General features: G+C 39.8%; 1 protein-coding gene across 1 annotated transcript in view; it reads right to left on the reverse strand.

Annotated features, from left to right (window-relative positions):
- Positions 1-17,592, reverse strand: part of THSD7A (thrombospondin type 1 domain containing 7A) — a 478,593-nt gene extending 461,001 nt beyond the window's left edge. Inside the window, exon 1 of the mRNA XM_069586624.1 lies at positions 16,889-17,592. Coding sequence (XP_069442725.1) covers positions 16,889-17,048 — 160 coding nt within the window. The 5' untranslated portion in view covers positions 17,049-17,592. The remainder of the gene's footprint in view (positions 1-16,888) is intronic.
- Positions 17,593-19,485: the final 1,893 nt, after the last annotated feature.

A 19,485-nucleotide genomic window follows, 5' to 3' on the forward strand; every position in this document is an offset into this window, starting at 1 on the left:
TGGAGTTTCGTATATTCTCATCTTAGTCATTCTCAAACTCAAAAACAATTTTGTTTAATATCTTTTCCATCCTATGGTTAAACCTCACATGTTTAAAGACTTGATATGATGGTCCAACAAAGACTGTGAACTAGTGCCCCATAATCCAATTCTGGCTCACTAGACACTGTATCTGGCATACATTATTGTCTGTTATGGGCTTCCCTGGTGGGTCAGTGGTAAAGAATCTGCCTGCCAATGCAGGAGACACGGGTTCAATCCCAGGGTCGAGAAGATTCCCTGGAGAAGGAAATGGCAACCCACTCTAGCATTCTTGCCTGGGAAATCTCATGGACAGGAGTCTACAGGTTATAGTCCATGGGGTCAAAAAAGAGTTGGACATGACTTAATTGGAAATTGTCCCTTACGAGAACTTTTTCAACTGAACCCCATCTCTAAATGATGGACCTCAACAGACAGACCCACAGCAGAGTGAGAAGCTGTGTAGCTTCTTTAATTAACCAAGTCTCCATAGAGAAGAGTGAGCTTAACCAGCCTTTACACCATGGCTGGTCCACTTCAGTCATTCATATTCTCTGTCACTGACTTCTCAGACAAAAATACATAGATTTCAGGTTTATTCATTTCAACATTGGTCTAATCAAAACTGCAAGGAGATCCAACCCGTCCATTCTAAAGGAGATCAGCCCTGGGTGTTCTTTGGAAGGAATGATGCAAAGCTGAAACTCCAGTACTTTGGCCACCTCATGTGAAGAGCTGACTCATTGGAAAAGACTCTGATGCTGGGAGGGATTGGGGGCAGGAGGGAAAAATGGGATGACAGAGGATGAGATGGCTGGATGGCATCACCGACTCGATGGACGTGAGTCTGAGTGAACTCCGGGAGTTGGTGATGGACAGGAAGGCCTGGCGTGCTGCGATTCATGGGGTCGTAAAGAGTCGGACATGACTGAGCGACTGAACTGAACTGAACTGAATCAAAACTTTAGAGGAAAAGATAAAATATTAAATCACCCTAATATATAAACCTGAAAAGATACTCCACTCTTGAAGTAACTGTGTTTAATCAACATTACTTAGTAAAGACAGCAACGCTCATAGCAAGTTTCCAATAAGAACTAGAACAGTTAAATCATACGATCAACAATCTTCTTAACTCCATAAATTCACATAGACTTATTTGCAAATATATCTTTATTCTTAGTAATATTTTATCCATCCAAATTGAGCTGGGCTTCTAGATTCCAAACAATTAAAAACAGCAGCTAAGCTCCATATGACAGGCTGTTTGCTGTGGTCCACGCACTCCCTTCTTTCTCCTCATGCCTCAGAACTTCCTGCTGCCCCTGGACATGTGCGTCATATATTTTCTTCACAACTGTTCCTCTTGACCTGGACTTCCCTCTATAGCCTTGTTCACTTTGTAAATTGTTTATTTTTCAATTTGTATATTATGCGAATCTTCCTTTCCCTGTCTCCTCTAAGATAATCACCCCTTTCTCATTCTATATTTTTATATGCTTCTGTTTTTACAATAAGTTCACTAAGAATTAATTACTTATTTATCCACAATAGGGGGGCTTACCTGGTGGCTCAGATGGTAAAGAAATAGCCTGCAATGCAGGAACCTGGGTTTGATCCCTGGGTGGGGAAGATCTCCTAGAGAAGGGCATAGCAACCCACTCCAGTATTCTTGCCTGGAGAGTCCCCATGGACACAGGAGTCTGGTGGGCTACAGACCATGGGGTTGCAAAGAGTTTGACATGACTGAGCAACTCAGCACAAGCACATCCATGATAGGGGACTTCAGAAGAAATGGGTTTATGTGCTGTGTATGTTTGAGCTCCAGCACCTAGCACAGAGCTTGGCATAAGACAGGCTCTAGGCACTTGCCAGTTTTACTTAATTGAACCCGATCAACACAAATTGATGAAGAAAAGAGTCACCTGGAGTTGTGTAATATAGTGGCTCTGAGTAAACTATGTTTCCCATAGAAAAAATACATTGGATATACACATTTTACATATACACATGTAGAATAAAACAATAATTAATCTGCATCATTCCACCTGAGGTTGTGACGTGTACTGCCTTAATGATAGCCCAATCAGTGTAAACTATCTATAAGAAATACTTCATATAAACAACGTGACTGGACATTCTCACCAGCAGTGCTATTAGAAGAAAAGTACTTCTTGGAAATCTGCACAGGGATTGCAGTTTGAAGCCTGCTCAGGCACCAGAGAGGCAAACACAGGAAGATGATGAGACATAAAAAGAATCTTAAAATAAAAGCTACAAGTTAGTGGGAAGTAATGCAAGGACTCATGTAATGAGATCTTATACATGAGTTGGCTCCTGACGAATATTAAATTGGCAAAATTTTCTAAAATAAAGTTTTAATATAAATTTTGTAATTAATATTTTAGTGAGAAGTATTCTTTGCATACATTTTTAAAACTCACCTCTATAAATACTAGATATAAAACACATGTGAGGAGGTATAATAATTTCCGTGATACCAGATAACAGGTGAAGTTCTGTGCATTTAACCATAAATGATTGTGCTATTAGGATGTGTATGTTATGTTGCATGCATTTATGTATCTAGGTATGTGTGTGCATGCATATGTATGCTTGTAATGGTACATTAAATTTTTATTGTAATTCTATCATAATTTTATAAATGCTATAAAAACTTAGGGAATATACAGCTAAACAGGCTGTAATTGGCATAAAACTGTAGAATAACCATCTCTTCTCCAAACTGAGAAACCATTTAATTTCCTTAAGAAGATTTTGAACCACATATACTGAGGTGTGTAAGTAGGATATTTATATATACACAAGATGTGCACATACATACACAGAGCATATACACGACACTTCCATTTACATACAGAGGGAGGGACGAAAGGAGGGAACGAAAGAGACAATGTACTATAGGAGAGGAAAGAGAACCTTGAGAAAGGAAGCCTCAGCGTTGACTGTGCATTTCCTACACCCTTTCACTCACAGCATCACAGACCAGGAAAGTCTTGCCAAGAATATTCTCAGGTGCTTTCACACAAAGGAATTTTGGAACACACCACCCCAGTTAAAGAGCCACACCTCCAGCACTCTTTGCACGGCAAAGACACGCACCATCACAATAAAATTAAAACGCTACGGTAGAATGACTCTGTTTTAAAACTACTTTGAAAACTCTGCAAAGAGCAAAACAGAGGCTTTTCCAACTACATGGGTGGCTCCGACAGCAGGGAGAAAGGGGAGCAACATCGGTTGCAGAGAATCATGAAATGCAGATGCAAGAAGAAAGAAGAATCAAGATGAAGGAAAGAATGCAGAGAGATCCAGGAAGCAAACTCCACCCCAGACAGGAGGCATTCATAGCTCACAGCAGGATCATGCCAAGCAAGAGAGAACGTGCATGAGCAGTGATGTGTGCCAGGCATCACCTAAGTGCACTACAGGTTTCTCTCAAGTTACCCTTAAAATAACCTGGAGGGGTAGATACCAACCTCATACATATGGTATGTCTGAGGAACAAGAGACAGAGAGATCAGAGATCACATTCTTAATAAAAAACAAAATTAGGTCAAGATTCACGTCTATCCAGCTCAAAAGTCTCCTCAGGAACATATCTTTCTATTTATTACATACACATGCAAACACACACACATATATTTATTTAGCTGCTGAGCAATCAGTGTTTATTTCAAGATGAAATATACATATAGATACACAATGGAATACTACTCAGCCATAAAATGAAGGAAATCTGGTCCTTTACAACAACATGCATGGACTTGGAGAGTATTATGTTTCGTGAAGCAAGTCAGAGAAAGACAAACACTGCATGATGTCACTTGCATGTGGAACCTAAAAAATAGGACAAGCTTGTGAATATGACCCAGAGAAAGAAACGAAACTCACCAATATAGAGAACAAACTAGTGGTTACCAGTGGGGAGACAAAGGGGGGGGAGAACAAGATCGGAGTAACGGATTGATAGGTAACAAACTAGTATATATGAAATAAATAAGCTTCAAGGACATATCGTGCAGCACATGGAATATAGCAATATTTCATAATAACTATAAATGGAGTATAATTTTAAAAACTGTGAATCACTATGCTGTATCCCTGAACTTTGTAATATTGCACATCAGCTCTAACTCGATTAAAAATGTGTAAATACAAAGAAACGAAATCAACCAATTAAAAAAAAAAGATATAGGTTCAACTCTCTGCAACCACTCTCGCTCACTGTCAAAGGGAAGTACTGAATACAGAGGGTCCCTCTGACATTTACAGTCACACTCTTTGATTTTGGTAAAGAAAATTAAAAATAATTTTTACATACTGGAACCCAAACAGGCACCATTTGTGCTCTGATGCCATTTTTTAGCAGGCATGCTATAGAACATACTTGCAAACCTATCCATCTGCAATACTCAGAATGCCCAGCTATTGCTCAGTTCAGTTCAGTCACTCAGTTGTGTCCAACTCTTCATGACCCCATGGACCACAGCACACCAGGCCTCCCTGTCCATCACCAACACCCAGAATTTACTCAAACTCATGTCCATTGAGTCAGTGATGCCATCCAACCATCTCATCACTTGTCATCCCCTTCTCCTCCTGCCTTCAATCTTTCCCAGAATCAGGGTCTTTTCAAATGAGTCAGCTCTTTGCATCAAATGGCCAAACTATTGGAGTTTCAGCAAGAGCATCAGTCCTTCTGATGAACACCCAGGACTGATCTCCTTCAGGATGGACTGGTTGGATCTCCTTGCAGTCCAAGGAACTCTCAAGAGTTTTCTCCAACACCACAGTTCAAAAGCATTAATTCTTCGGCACTCAGCTTTCTTTATTGTCTGACTCTCACAACCATACATGACTACTGGAAAAACCATAGCCTTGATGAGACAGACCTTTATTGGCAAAGTAATGTCTCTGCTTTTTAATATGCTGTCTAGGTTGGTCATAATTTTCCTTCCAAGGAGTAAGTGTATTTTAATTTCACGGCTGCAGTCACCAGCTATTGCTACTGCTGTAATAATCTAAGGGGTAACTTCTTATCCAGACTGTGCCACAATTAGATAGCCTCGCATTGGCCATATACCATAGATTAAATTATTCCAACTACATAATCCACACCTGTGCCTGATACATTTGCTTGGAAAAGCTAATTTTCTATCAGGCTGTCTCACCAGAGCAATTTGGTGGCTATATTTCTACTCTTGTGCACACAAACTACCCACTTCTGAGTCATCACCCTGCTACTCCCATTCTGGTGGTGCTCAGCACTTTGTGTTCATGGGAAGGTCTGTGGGAGTAATCTGACTGGCAGACCAACTTTGACAACTTGGTTCTCAGGTCAGCTTCCCCATGGCTTCAGGACAGTGGACCTCCACTCTTCCCCAGAAGTTCAGAAGGATATTACACCTCGACTTTCTGCCAGCTCCTGGCTTCCTCCACACAAGAACGAGTGGATAGGTAGCTATGTATGTAATTTATGAACCAGACCAGAGTGAGCTAGAGATATAAGACATTCACAGTACACTTAAAAATCTCACAAGCTTGCAGGCTGCTATATCAGGCCATTTGCTTCTCTTTCAAGGTATTGTCCGTCGCTGTCAAACTCTCTCCCAAAGTTTCCCATTCAAGGCAGAACTCGACCAAGTGTACACACATCTCCATTAATTCTTTATTTAATTCCTATATATGTTTTCTGTTTATATGAACAATTGTGTTTCCCTGTGGGACACCTCATCAGAGCAACAAGAAGAATGGAGTACGTGCAGCACAGGCTGGATTGAGGCTTTGAACCCCATTAAATAAGAGTTCTACCGACTTGTACTATTTTCATTTTTGTGATGAAAAGACTGCAGATCCCTTACCAGAGAAGACATGCAGATGACAAGATGAAAAGATAATGCTCAACATCATATCTCTCATTAAGGAATGGCAAGTGAAAATAAGAAGAAAAGACAACTGCACGCCTATTTAAATAACAAGAAAGTACAACTGCATGCCTGTTTAAATAGCTAAAACTCAAAACTTTGACAACATGGCTAGGATGCAGAGCAAGAGGGATTTTCACTGCTGGCAAGAATGCAAAATGATACCGTTTGGAAGACAGTTTGGCAGTTCCTTAGAAAACTAAACATACTCTTAACATATGATCCAGCAATCACACTCCCTGGTATTTACCCAAAAGAGCTAAAAAATCAGGTCCACACAAAATCTGCATATGGATATAGATGGATAAAGCAGCTTTATTCATAATTTCTAAAACTTGGACGCAATCAAGATGTCATTCAATAGGTAAACGGATAAACCGTGCTATATCCACACAATGGAATATTGAAAAAAGTATTGTATATTAATACATATATATGGAATCTAGAAAAATGGTACTGATAAATGAATTTGTAGGGCAGGAATAGAGATTCAGGCATAAAGAACATACTTGGGACACAAAGGGGTAAGGAGAGGATGGGATGAATTGAGAGAATAGCACTGAAACATGTATATTGCCATCTGTAAAATAGATTGCTAATGAAACCTGTTGTAAAATACAGGGAGCTCAACCTGGTGCTCGGTGACAACCTAGAGGTGGGGATGGCTGGTGGGGGGAGGTTCAAGAGAGAGGGGACCTATGTATACTTATGGATGATTCACGCTGTTGTATGGCAGGAGCCAGCACCACATTAGAAAACAATGATCATTCAATTAAATAGAAATTTAAAAAATAAATGAGTTCTCCAATCGTGAAAAGAAAGGAGGAACTTAGATCACATTACTGAGTGAGACAAAATCTGAAAGGGCCACATACTGTAAGCTTCCAATTGCATGACAGCCTTGAAAAAGCCTATGTATGGATACAGCAAAAAGATCATTGGTTACCAGCAATTTGGGAGGAGAGACGGACAGATGTAGAGATGAACATGTGAAGCACAAAGGATATTTTAGGGCAGTGAAACTACTTTGGATGACACTGTAATAGTCCATACCTACTTTAGAGAATACATGTCATTATGCATTTGTTTAAAATCACCCAAAGTAAATTAGAGTGAATCCTCATATAAAATGAACTATAATACAAACTCTGGACTTTAATTAATAATAATGCATCAATATTGGCTTATCAATTGTAACAAATGTACCACACTAACGTAAGATGTTAGTAATAGGGAGAATTGGAGAGAGGATGAGGCGGGTATATAAGAACTCTGAACTTCCACTTAATTTTCTATAAATCTCAACTGCTCAAAAATAAAGCCTATTAAAAATAGCTTTTAAAAGAATGCAAATGATTTGCCTGTTTTTTCTCTCCTTGTTTTGTTGGCCTCGCTTGCATCTAATCTTCTCTCCAAGTTTTAACTGTCATTCATAGCTTCTCCTGAATTAACGGATGTCACACCTGCTTTGTGAACCATCTCTCTCTCTCTGATGGATCCTGGAACAAGAGCCCATCTGAACACTACTCGATTATATGTGCCATTTGAAAATGATTATCTTTATATTGTTTTTATTTATGATTTTCTCCATCTGCCCTTATTTCTTTTCTCATAGTACAGCTGATTCAATAATATAGAGCCAATAAAAATGATTTCCCAAAGATGATGATTTCACATGTTAAATTCTGCAAAATACCAATTAGCTCAACAGTTCTTCTAGAAGATGAGAAGATATCCATTTGGTTAGGTGCAAGCACATATCAGCAGCAACAGACGTTACTTTTGGTATCACTGTTTTAAGTATTCATGTTTTCTCCACTCTCCTTACTGAGTTATTTTTAATTGTTATAAGCAAAGGGAAGTGAAAGTGGCTTGGTCATATCCAACTCTTTGCGACTCCATGGACTGTAGCCTGCCAGGCTCCTCTGTCCATGGAATTCTCCAGGCAAGAATACTGGTATAGGTAGCTGTTCCCTTTTTCAAGGGATCTTCTCAACCCAGGGACAGAATCCGAATCTCCTGCATTGCAGGCGTATTCTTTATTGTCTGTGCCACCAGAGAAGGCCAAGAATATCCCTTCTTCAGGGGATCTTCCTGACCCAGGAATCGAACTGGGGTCTCCTGCATTGCAGGTGGATTTTTTTACCAGCTGAGCTATAAGGGAATATCTCTTCCTTTAAATAAAGTACTTTTCTTATTGCTTAGGTATTTGGGAATTAAATGCAAATTCCTTTATTTTTCATCATTTTAATTCATTCTAAAGTGTCAAGTGTAAAGTTCCAACAAAGAAAATTAGAAAAAAATCCCTACCTTATGGCTCACTGGCACCTCTAACTCACACCCCATGATACACTTGTGATAGGAAAGATGTATTTTCCTGGATGCCACTTCCCCAGCGCTTCTGTTATTAAAGAACTCGCTAATGTGCCTTTATATTAGGAAGCCTGAAGGCTTCCACTCTCCCATTCCAGAAAGACCCACTGTCCAGTGTCCTCATTCAAACTTAAATCAGAGATTGAGAGGCTTCATTTCCTCCTAAAAGGATTCAAAGCATATCACACTTCCCCAATAACCTAATCAGAACGCCAGCACCTCACCCTATCCGTCTCTTCCCACCTTTTCTTATGTAACAACAAAAGGCAGAAAAAGACCTCAGTATGTGCTGCTCCACAGAACTCTTAACCTCAGTTCGCACTGGGTCTTTTATTATTTTACAAACCAGATGCATGTTCAGTTGCTCACTTGTGTCCAATTCTTTGTGACCCTATGGAGTGTAGCCCTCCAGGCTCTCTAGTTCATGGGATTATCCAGGCAAGAATAGTGGAGTAGGTTCCCATTTCCTTCTCGAGGGTTCAGTTCAGTTCAGTCGCTCAGTCCTGTCCGACTCCTTGGGACCCCATGAATCGCAGCACGGCTGGCCTCCCTGTACATCACCATCTCCCAGAGTTCACTCAGACTTGCGTCCATCAAGTCAGTGATGTCATCCAGACATCTCATCCTCCATTGTCCCCTTCTCCTCCTGCCCCCAATCCCTCCCAGCATCAGAGTCTTTTCCAATGAATCAACTCTTCGCATGAGGTGGCCAAAGTCCTGGAGTTTCAGCTTTAGCATCATTCCTTCCAAAGAAATCCCACGGCTGATCTCCTTCAGAATGGACTGGTTGGATCTCCTTGCAGTCCAAGGGACTCTCAAGAGTCTTCTCCAACACCACAGTTCCAAAGCATCAATTCTTCGGCGCTCAGCCTTCTTCACAGTCCAACTCTCACATCCATACATGACCACAGGAAAAACCATAGCCTTGACTAGATGGACCTTAGTTGGCAAAGTAATGTCTCTGCTTTTGAATATGCTATCTAGGTTGGTCATAACTTTTCTTCCAAGGAGTAAGTGTCTTTTAATTTCATGGCTGCAATCACAATCTGCAGTGATTTTGGAGCCCCAAAAAATAAAGTCTGACACTGTTTCCACTGTTTCTCCATCTACTTCCCATGGAGTGATGGGACCACATGCCATGATCTTAGTTTTCTGAATGTTGAGCTTTAAGCCAACTTTTTCATTCTCCTCTTTTACTTTCACCAAGAGGCTTTTTGGTTCCTCTTCACTTTCTGCCATAAGAGTGGTGTCATCTGCATATCTGAGTGATTGATATTTCTCCAATCTTGATTTCAGCTTGTGTTTCTTCCAGTCCAGCGTTTCTCATAACATACTCTGCCTATAAGTTAAATAAGCAGGGTGACAATATACAGCCTTGACGTACTCCTTTTCCTATTTGAAACCAGTCTGTTGTTCCACGTCCAGTTCTAACTGTTGCTTCCTGACCTGCATACAGATTTCTCAAGAGGCAGGTTAGGTGGTCTGGTATTCCCATCTCTTTAAGAATTTTCCACAGTTTATTGTGATCCACACAGTCAAAGGCTTTGGCATAGTCAATAAAGCAGAAATAGATGTTTTTCTGGAACTCTCTTGCTTTTTCGATGATCCAGCAGATATTGGCAATTTAATCTCTGGTTCCTCTGCCTTTTCTAAAACCAGCTTGAACCTCAGGAAGTTCACGGTTCACGTATTGCTGAAGCCTGGCTTGGAGAATTTTGAGCATTACTTTACTAGCGTGTGTTTTTAGGAGTGATCAGTGTTACCACAGTCCATTGAGCTATTAAACCTTCACACATCCTGAGCATATGATTTTTGGACCAGATAATCAATAAGCTCGTAATAAAATTAGAACACTAACTGTGCTATGTATACTAAGAAAGATGAGCAGGAAAATAGGATACAAACTGTAGATTTTTTTTAATTTAAATAATCACCTAGGATGTTAAACAAATCATACACCACAAGCACTGGCAAAGCACTGGTGACAATGATAACTGCAAGAATGTGAAAGTTCAGATTCCGTAGAAATCTTAAGACACTATACAAAATAAAGTATAGAAATTATATTTATATAATTCACCCTGAATTTGCAGCTCAGAATATTTTGATGGTCTTTGGTCCATGCTCTCTACATGTAAAAGGCAAAGTAATTAAATAACAAAAAAAGACAAGTCTACAATAAAACATTTCTTTCTAGATTTGGTTTGTTTGCCCTGGTGTTTCTTAGTTGGAGAAAACGGATAAATGTGTTGGATCAGTAAAACTCCTTCAAGTTATGACATTTTTAGGAGAGCAAAAGGTAAAGAATGGGAAAAGAACTAACCTTTTTTTAAGTATAGTCACTATATTTTAGGTACTGTGCTAAACACTAGTTACTACCTTTTAAAACTCTACAAATGCCCTCTAATTTCAGAACCCCTGTCACCAGTCCAAGGTAAGAAAAAAAGTCGGGGTTTAAGTAATTTCAACAAGAAGGAAGAGGCAAGATTTAAAATGATTTGTCGGATTTCAAAATCCATGATCTTTCCATTCCACAATGATGCTTCTCTTATAATTTGCTGGAATATCTAGCACTATAATTGTATCAATGTGCAATTTCTAGTGCATTTACAAAAAACAGATCCTTTACAGAAAGCTATGGCACTTTATTAGACTTACTACAGGTCATAAAATTAAGTAACCATTCTATTTTATAATAGAATAATAGTAATAATATACCTTAACATTTATTGAAGTCTCAATATGTATGAAGTATTCTACAAGTATATACAGTTGTTATTATACTTAATCCTCAGAAAACCCCTACAGAATACAAGGTGTTTATCCATACTGGGGATGATAAAAAATATTCAGGGTGATGAAATAATTCCATAGGTCCCATGAAAAAAACATGTTGATCTATGTTATTCCAAATTAATTGGTGTTGATCATCTGTCCATCCTGTCCATCCCTGGACCCTGTGTCCATTCCTCCCTCTGCTCCTTCTCTATTCTTCATTTAATAAGTAAACTGTGTCACATTCCAAATTAAGACAAATTATAATCACAACTGAAATGCAAAACTTTTTTTTTAAAGATAATATCAACCTTATGTTCCCACTACCTAGAATAACATTCCTCTCGCCTATGTTATTCCCTGGTGGCTCAGACAGTAAAGCGTCTGCCCATAATGCAGGAGACCCAGGTTCGATCCCTGGGTTGGGAAGATCCCCTGGAGAAGGAAATGGCAACCCACTCCAGTACTCTTGCCTAGAAAATTCCATGCATGGAGGAGCCTGGTGGGCTACAGTCCATGGGGTCGCAAAGAGCTGGACATGACTGAGTGACTTCACTTTCTTTCTTTCTAAGACTAAGATGGCTATTTTTTCATATACATTGCAGAATATTTTACATTAGCACCGAAAGAAAAAAAGATAATACCTTTTTTTATTTTAAACTGATGAAACAGTTTTTTCATGTGCAATTAACTGTGTAAAGCACATAGTGACAGTCATTAATAGCACTGTCTTGCATTGGATGAACCCAGGTCAAAAGTGCTTAATGTGAGAATTTCCTTGAAGAAAAACTCAGAACTAGTTATATATACATCTTCATCACCTGATTCTGAAAAATGGCTAGTGTGTATCTGAAGCTGGGTAGCTAGGGTGTAACTGAAGCTGCAATACTTTGGCCACCTGATGCAAAGAAGTGACTCACTGTAAAAGACCCTGATGCTGGGAAAGATTGAAGGCAGCAGATGACAGAGGATGAGATGTCTGGGTGGCATCACTGACTCAATGGACATGAGTTTGAATAATCTCTGGGAGTTGGTAACGGACAGGGAAGCCTGGCATGCTCAGTCCATGGGGTCACAAAGAGTCAGACATGACTGAACAGCTGAACTGAAGTGTGTATCTATTTCTTGGATTTTAATGTAATTTCATTATTATAAAAATAAATTCAATTATTTCATTAAAACTTTTTTGAAAATATATATCTGCAGCCTAAATTGATTAAAGTTGGATGTATTTACCATTTTTTGTCTGACTCATGTTAAGTCAATCGTACTTTGTTTAATGCACTTCATTTGGAATTGCTAGGTAAATATAATTAGCCATAATTATTACTGAAACAATTCTATACTCAAGAATATTAAAAAGAAAAACTGTCTAACACTTATCAATAACAGTAAATTATTCACCTTCCAAGATGCTTACTTCTTGGAAGAAAAGTTATGACCACCCTAGATACCATATTCAAAAGCAGAGACATTACTTTGCCGACTAAGGTCCGTCTAGTCAAGGCTATCGTTTTTCCTGTGGTCATGTATGGATGTGAGAGTTGGACTGTGAAGAGAGCTGAGCACCGAAGAACTGATGCTTTTGAACTGTGGTGTTGGAGAAGACTCTTGAGAGTCCCTTGGACTGCAAGGAGATCCAACCAGTCCATTCTGAAGGAGATCAGCCCTGGGATTTCTTTGGAAGGAATGACGCTAAAGCTGAAACTCCCGGACTTTGGCCACCTCATGCGAAGAGTTGACTCATTGGAAAATACTCGGATGCTGGGAGGGATTGGGGACAGGAGGTGAAGGGGACGACATAGGATGAGATGGCTGGATGGCATCACTGACTCAATGAACGTGAGTCTGAATGAACTCCAGGAGTTGGTGATGGACAGGGAGGCCTGGTGTGCTGCGATTCATGGGGTCGCAAATTGTCAGACACAACTGAGTGACTGAACTGAGCCGAACTGAATAATGTAAGTTCTCTAACTCTGCATGTATGAAATATGTTTTTCAAGTATTAAAAATTACCTTTTAACTGTACATAAAACTGTTAAAACATTTACTTTTATAATTTAATATCTTATATTTTGGGTTTTTTCTCAGTTGAAAAGAACAATGTTGTAGAGAGACTTAAATACCAGTTGGTTACTCACTATATCAATATAACTTTCCCACTATCTGGTTTATTATTCAACCAAGATTCTCTCTCTACTATTCTACTTAAAATGTATTTTCCCAAAAGAATTATCTTATTAGTTCCTCCTTCCACTAATCTTTTCTGAAATATTTCATAATCCCTTTTCAGACTCTCAGAAATGTCTTATACTTTGTGTCCCCATCCCCTTCCAAAGATATCTTCTTCATTTAGCACCTACTGGCATTTTCTCTGGACCTGTTCTGACCACACTTTGTCAGGCTCTTTCAACAGTTTCTCTCTAATTGATGTTGTTGTAGTTAAGTCATGTCCTCCTTTTTTTCGACCCCATAGACAATAGCCCACCAGGCATCCTGTATCCATGGGATTTCCCAGGCAAGAATACTGGAGAGGGTTGCCATTTCCTTTTCCAGAGGATATTCCCAACCCAGGCGCTAAACCAGAGTCTCCTGTACTGGCAGGATGATTCTTTATTGCTGAAGTCACCAGGGAAACCCCCTCCCACCCATTAGCCTATACAATTACCCAATCCATAAAAACTAACCAAGTGATATTTTAAGGCCTCTTGCCTTCTGAGATGGCCCACACTCTGGTCTGTGGAGTGTGTTTTTCTCTAAACAAATCCACTTCTTACCTATCAATTGTATCTCATTAAATTCTGTGGCCATGAGGCAAGAACTTAAAATTTACCGGGAACAGCTACTCTGCTCTAAGTTAGAATGGATTCCACCAGCTTATAGGTTAGATTCTAACATCTTTATCATAGGTTGAAAGTTTTGTTACAATCTGGCCCAACTCTTCTCATTTTGCACTAAATCCATTCATTGCCACCAAATATTCCAGACTTGAGCTCCCATACTTATAAGACCTATGAATATTGTATCTCATGCCTTACATTTTTGTTGTTTCCTTCTATCAGCTACACAACTTCTTTGCTCTCATAGTGTTCCGTTCATGAGTATGGTATGCCCTGTTGCAGCTGTTGTATATTATTCAACTGGACTTTGTTGAGGGCAGGGAAAACAGGACCTTAATCTTCCACCACAATGACTTCATGTAAGTCACACAGTGAGTCCTCAACCACTCTTTGTTGTGAACTGACTTTAAAAAAATTAATTAAAAATGCCTTATAGATTAAACTTTCATATAATATATACTATGTATCCTAAACCTTACACATTATATATATATATATACCCTATATGTATATATACATGTTAATATATGTGTGCATATATGCATATAGCTGTGTTTATGGTGTATGTATGGCTGCCGTCTCTGAGGTTACACAGAGTCGGACACGACTGAAGCGACTTGGCAGCTGCAGCAGCAGCAGCATGTGCACATACTTTAGGGTTGAAAAAGCCTTTCAATATCATCTTTCCTAATCAGTAAATATCACAAAACAGGAAACCAAGAACTAAGGTCATTGAATGACCTTGCCAACATTCTAAAACTTGATAGTGACAAACACAGTGTTGAGTTCCTCTCTCAGCTCTTCATCCAGTGTACTTTTCACTAAATCACTTTAATTCAATGATCTCACCAATAACGTCACTCTAAATAATCTGTTCTACCAAGATCAAGCTTATCCCACCAGAATCTTAAGACTATCTCACCTCATTTTCTCTCCCAAATCCCTGCCTGTCTCCTTACTGCCATCAAATGAGGAACACTTATGATTCTATCATCTCTATATTTTCATTTACAGTGTATCCCTCTTTTTTAAATATTCCCTATTTCCTCTGATAACTACTCTCAGTTCCTTCATAGATATAGTAAAGTCTACTTTCCCTCCAGAAAAAAATTAAAAGGTTCTTATCTTGCTCTCCTGTTTAATTCACCATTTTCTTTTCACCAAACCAAGGCTCACCATAAAAGAGATTACATTATCCTCATTATACTAGCTTATATTTTCCCATGCATATAACTCTAAAGTTTAAAGATCACATTCTCATCACTCACTCATTTCATCTTCATAATACGAGGAAAGTCAGGAGAAGGTCATATTTACAGGCAGATGGGTAAACTGGAGATCAAAAGTTAAGTGACATTCCAACGTTCCTGAAGGGAGTAAGAGTTGGAACAGACACTGGAATCCAGGTCTCCATATCCTTGCTCTTCTGAGCTTTCCACTAGTTTATTGGCTTATATTTCCATCATGACATTGATATTGACACATATTGGCACCTCAGATTCTGTACAGTGAATGCTTCTTAGACTCATCTTTGATCTGAATTACTGCTCGGCTCTTGGTACTTTAAAAGTATAAATTTGAACCCTGGCTTCAGCTAAATCAGAGATCTTCAACTCTTTAAATTGAAAAAAATTAATTTGATTTCATCTTTATCAACTAATCTGTTGATCTTTAAACTTCAAGTGGTAACAAGAATGACTCACACTAATATCCAAAAGGCTTTTCTAAATGTGTACATGTGTGTTATTTCATGCAACATTCTGCGGCAAATTATGTACTTTGGCTTCAGATAAGTTTCTATTCAATCTCTTCACTAAGTTGCTACACAGATGCAACAATTATTTTTATAAAAAATCAGGATATCAATGTTATTGTAGCACAGACTAATTTGTCTCTGCCTTAGAGCTCTAAAAACAGCTGAAGTCAGGTCAGAGACACTCTCCGCAACTCATTTGTGATCCCATGACCAATAATATACCTTCCCTCCTCATATCTAGTGCATCCTTCTCTTAATGTTTAGGCACTGCCAAGAAACTCTTAATTCATCCCTAGCCAGAAGCACTAAGCATAATGCTTCCCACTTTCTTCCTATAAACAAGAAGTTTCAGGTCAGCTGAAGAATTCTCAGCGTCCTTTAGAGGAGAGAGGAGCCCCAGGAGAGGAGTGGTAATTCCTCATTTGGTATTGTTTTCCTGCCTGTCACTGCCCAACCAGGACCTCTAGTCAGCACTTTGCTGGGAGATTCCAAGGGGCAATTAGTTGCTTGCTTTTGTTGGCTGGTTGAAAACAAAGCAAAAAATTTTTTTTCAGGACAGGAAAAGTTTAAACCTAAACATCCTAACAGTAACACACTTTAAGAGCCCCGGAATTCACTCATTAAGAATTGAGCTTCACAAGGTCTCAGCCAGCTCATTGGCGCCCCATTTGCCTTTAACTGTTAGACATGCCCTCGCTTGGCTTGTTTCCACGTGTCCCACATAAGCTACACTTAACAAATTTAAGTCTGTATCCTTATACATCATGGCATGGAGTGAACTGTTTGCCTTAACACAGAATAAAAACCGGGGCTAAATGTTTGCTTGCTCTTTGCCAGAAATACATTTAAGAAAGTTCGAACAGAATGAGAACACAGAGGTTAAAAATAATGCACTTAATTATGAAAGTGCAGCGTTGGTTGCCCTCATTAACTATGAAGCTGTGAGGGAAATATCATTCCAGTGACTCACTAATGCCTTTTAGTTATTAGGTTCTCCTTTCCTAACAGCCTCGGACACGACCTAATTTGCCTCCTAGGAATCATACTTTTTACCTTAGGATCCCAGCACACCCAGGTCATCAAGAAGCACAGGGGTCCCTCCTGAAGCCCAGCAGTTTCGTGATGTGGACCCAGATGTGAAGATGGGAAGCACTGGGGGACTCCATTCCACTTACCAGTCTTCCACAGATAGAGGATGGGTGCCTCCGCCTCGCCAGGCGCCGCAGCCCCGTAGGCGCCCGGGCACAGCAGCAGCAGCAGGAGCGGCAGGACGGCCGGGCGCCGGCCCGCAGTGCCCCGGCTCCGGGACGCCGAGCGCCCCGCTGGCAGCCCCATGCCGCCCGCAGCCGCTCCAGGGTCCAGATCCCTGAAGGGGACGCGGCGGGCAGGGAATTTTCCTTCGCCCTCGGAATGTCTTCCCAAGTACACAACGCAAAGCTCTTTCCCGCTATTGTTCGTTTTCGTGGCAGATGAAAAGGAGGGAAAGCGCGTTTAACACCGGGGAACAATAGCGTCTGCGGTGGCCGTGGCTGCCGCCGCCGCCGCCGCTGGCGGGGATGCTGCTGCCGCTGCCATTGCGCGCAGAGTGGCAGGTCCTGGCGGCGAGGGAGGCAGCCGTCCGCAGGGGGCCCCAGCTGACTGAGCAGGTCCTGCAGTCCGGGAGGCAGCGCGCCCCCGCCTCAGCCAGCTGGAGAGAGAGGAGGGGACGTGAGCCGACCCGGCACCGGGGGCGCTGGAGGCAGGGGGCGGCTAGAGCGCCAGGGCGAGAAAGGAGGCGAGTGCTCCGGAGAGGGGACACCCGGATCCAACACACCCAAGGAACTCCAGCGCACATGGCGTGATGAAATATGTTTGGAGGGATACACCAATAAAAAGAATCATCACCCGACAGGCTTCGGCATGACAAATAACAGGCATTGAAATTCATCGTCACCCAAGGAGTCAAATGCTAGATCCAGTGGCATGTTCTTATTATATATTTATTTACACAAAGCATCAGTGCTTCTGAATTACTTTATGTGAGGAGCAGTATTTACCATCAGAAGTGAAAAACATAGGAAAAAGGCAGAAATATTTACTTGCTGTTGAAAGGCCCTTAAACTTTTAAAAATCTTTCTTTTTTAACTTAATTCTATCCTCAGTAAAAATATGAGCAGTACTGATCTGTTAGAAATCAAAGTACATTGTCTTCTAACAGCCTTTAAAACTGAATTAGTATTAATAAGTATCCACAGTGATACCTAATTATATGGATAACATTTTACAAAAACTAATTGTAAAATTATATTTCACATATAAAATTATATTTTATAAAATAGTAGATATTTATATAACAATAAATATAAAAGTGTTATCCCTTTATTCTCTGTCAAAATTATGTTACTTTTAAGGATTCACACAGTTCTGAGTAAAATTAAAGGACAAATTGAGTTTTCCTTATTTGTGTATCTCCACATTAGTAAATTCTTTGCTTAAAAATATTTGACACTGATTTCTCATAACACTACTGTAGGAAAAGTGTCTTTATATAACTTAATGGGTTTGGACCTTTTGTTCTTTGTTTTCTCTTTCTTAAACCAGTAGTAATAAAGAAATGTGTGCGAAGTCTGATAATGCTTTGCCCTTTCTCTCTTCTCCACAATAATAACCTCTACTAATTCATTTCCTAGTAAAGCTAAAATAATATCAAGGCATTTAGCCAATTAAAAACCAGGCTAAAAAGAAAGCCAAAGAAAACTATTAACATCCAGTCAGCAATATTTGGCCAAATAAAACAAAATCTAAAGAGCAGGAAAACTACTCTTTATGAATTTACTCCATCAGCATTGCCAAGCAGAGTTTAAAATGAGGAAGCTACTGTTCCTGGAAGAGGAAACCTTCCATAAAGCTCTCTTGGGACGCCTGTCGTTTTGCAGATCATTCCAGACACAGCCCTGCTGCATGCATTAGATTAAAAGCAGGTTTGATCAAATAATTTCTAGGTCCTGCCTATTTAAGCATTCTGACATCAGAGGAAATTAGCAATGTTGAAGGTTGCAAATTTGGTCTTTGTTTACTTTCCACTCTGTTAGGCCTCTAAGAGGGAATTAAAAGCTCAGAGAGCCTTCGCTCTGTGAGTCTGTGATTAGGAGAGATAAGCTAGTGTGGATTACTATTTCTTCACTGGTGAAAAATAGTAGGCAACCATCAAGAGATTAGAGATTGATAAAGGATACTAAAAAGCCTGATTCCAACTTGTGTGTGGCTGCCTGGAAGAGCACTTGTTTCAACAGTTAGACCAAAGAAGAGAATAGGATTTGCTATAGCTTCCTTGGGTCTGTCTTCTTAGAGAACACCCTGTAATACCATTCTACAAAGGCAGTGTTTTCCTATCCTGTTTTCATTTCTCAGATGTTGGGGTGATAAACCCTAAACTCCTCTACTTCTGGCACAAACAGCCTTTAAAACAAAGTACTCAGTTAATCAGCCCATTCTAAGCAATCTTGGGAATTCCCAAACCAATCCACCAAGTAGAAAGTCATTAAATAACAGAAGACAGAGAATCTAAGGATTCAAGCTAGGACAATTTGATGTACAAGCTAATGACCTAACCCTTTGAAAAGCCATCAGATGCTATACTTAATAGCTTAATGTCAAAAGAAAATGTAAGGCTTTTTATATTTATCCATAGTTGTATAATAATTCCTCAACTGTTCGAGAGTTAAAACATCATGGCTACGATTTCAAGCATTATATAGAAGAACAAAGGATTGGTGCCAATTCCAAATTTGCT

This window comes from Ovis canadensis, chromosome 4 (genome assembly GCF_042477335.2).
Source record: "Ovis canadensis isolate MfBH-ARS-UI-01 breed Bighorn chromosome 4, ARS-UI_OviCan_v2, whole genome shotgun sequence".
NCBI classification, from domain to species: Eukaryota; Metazoa; Chordata; class Mammalia; order Artiodactyla; family Bovidae; genus Ovis; species Ovis canadensis.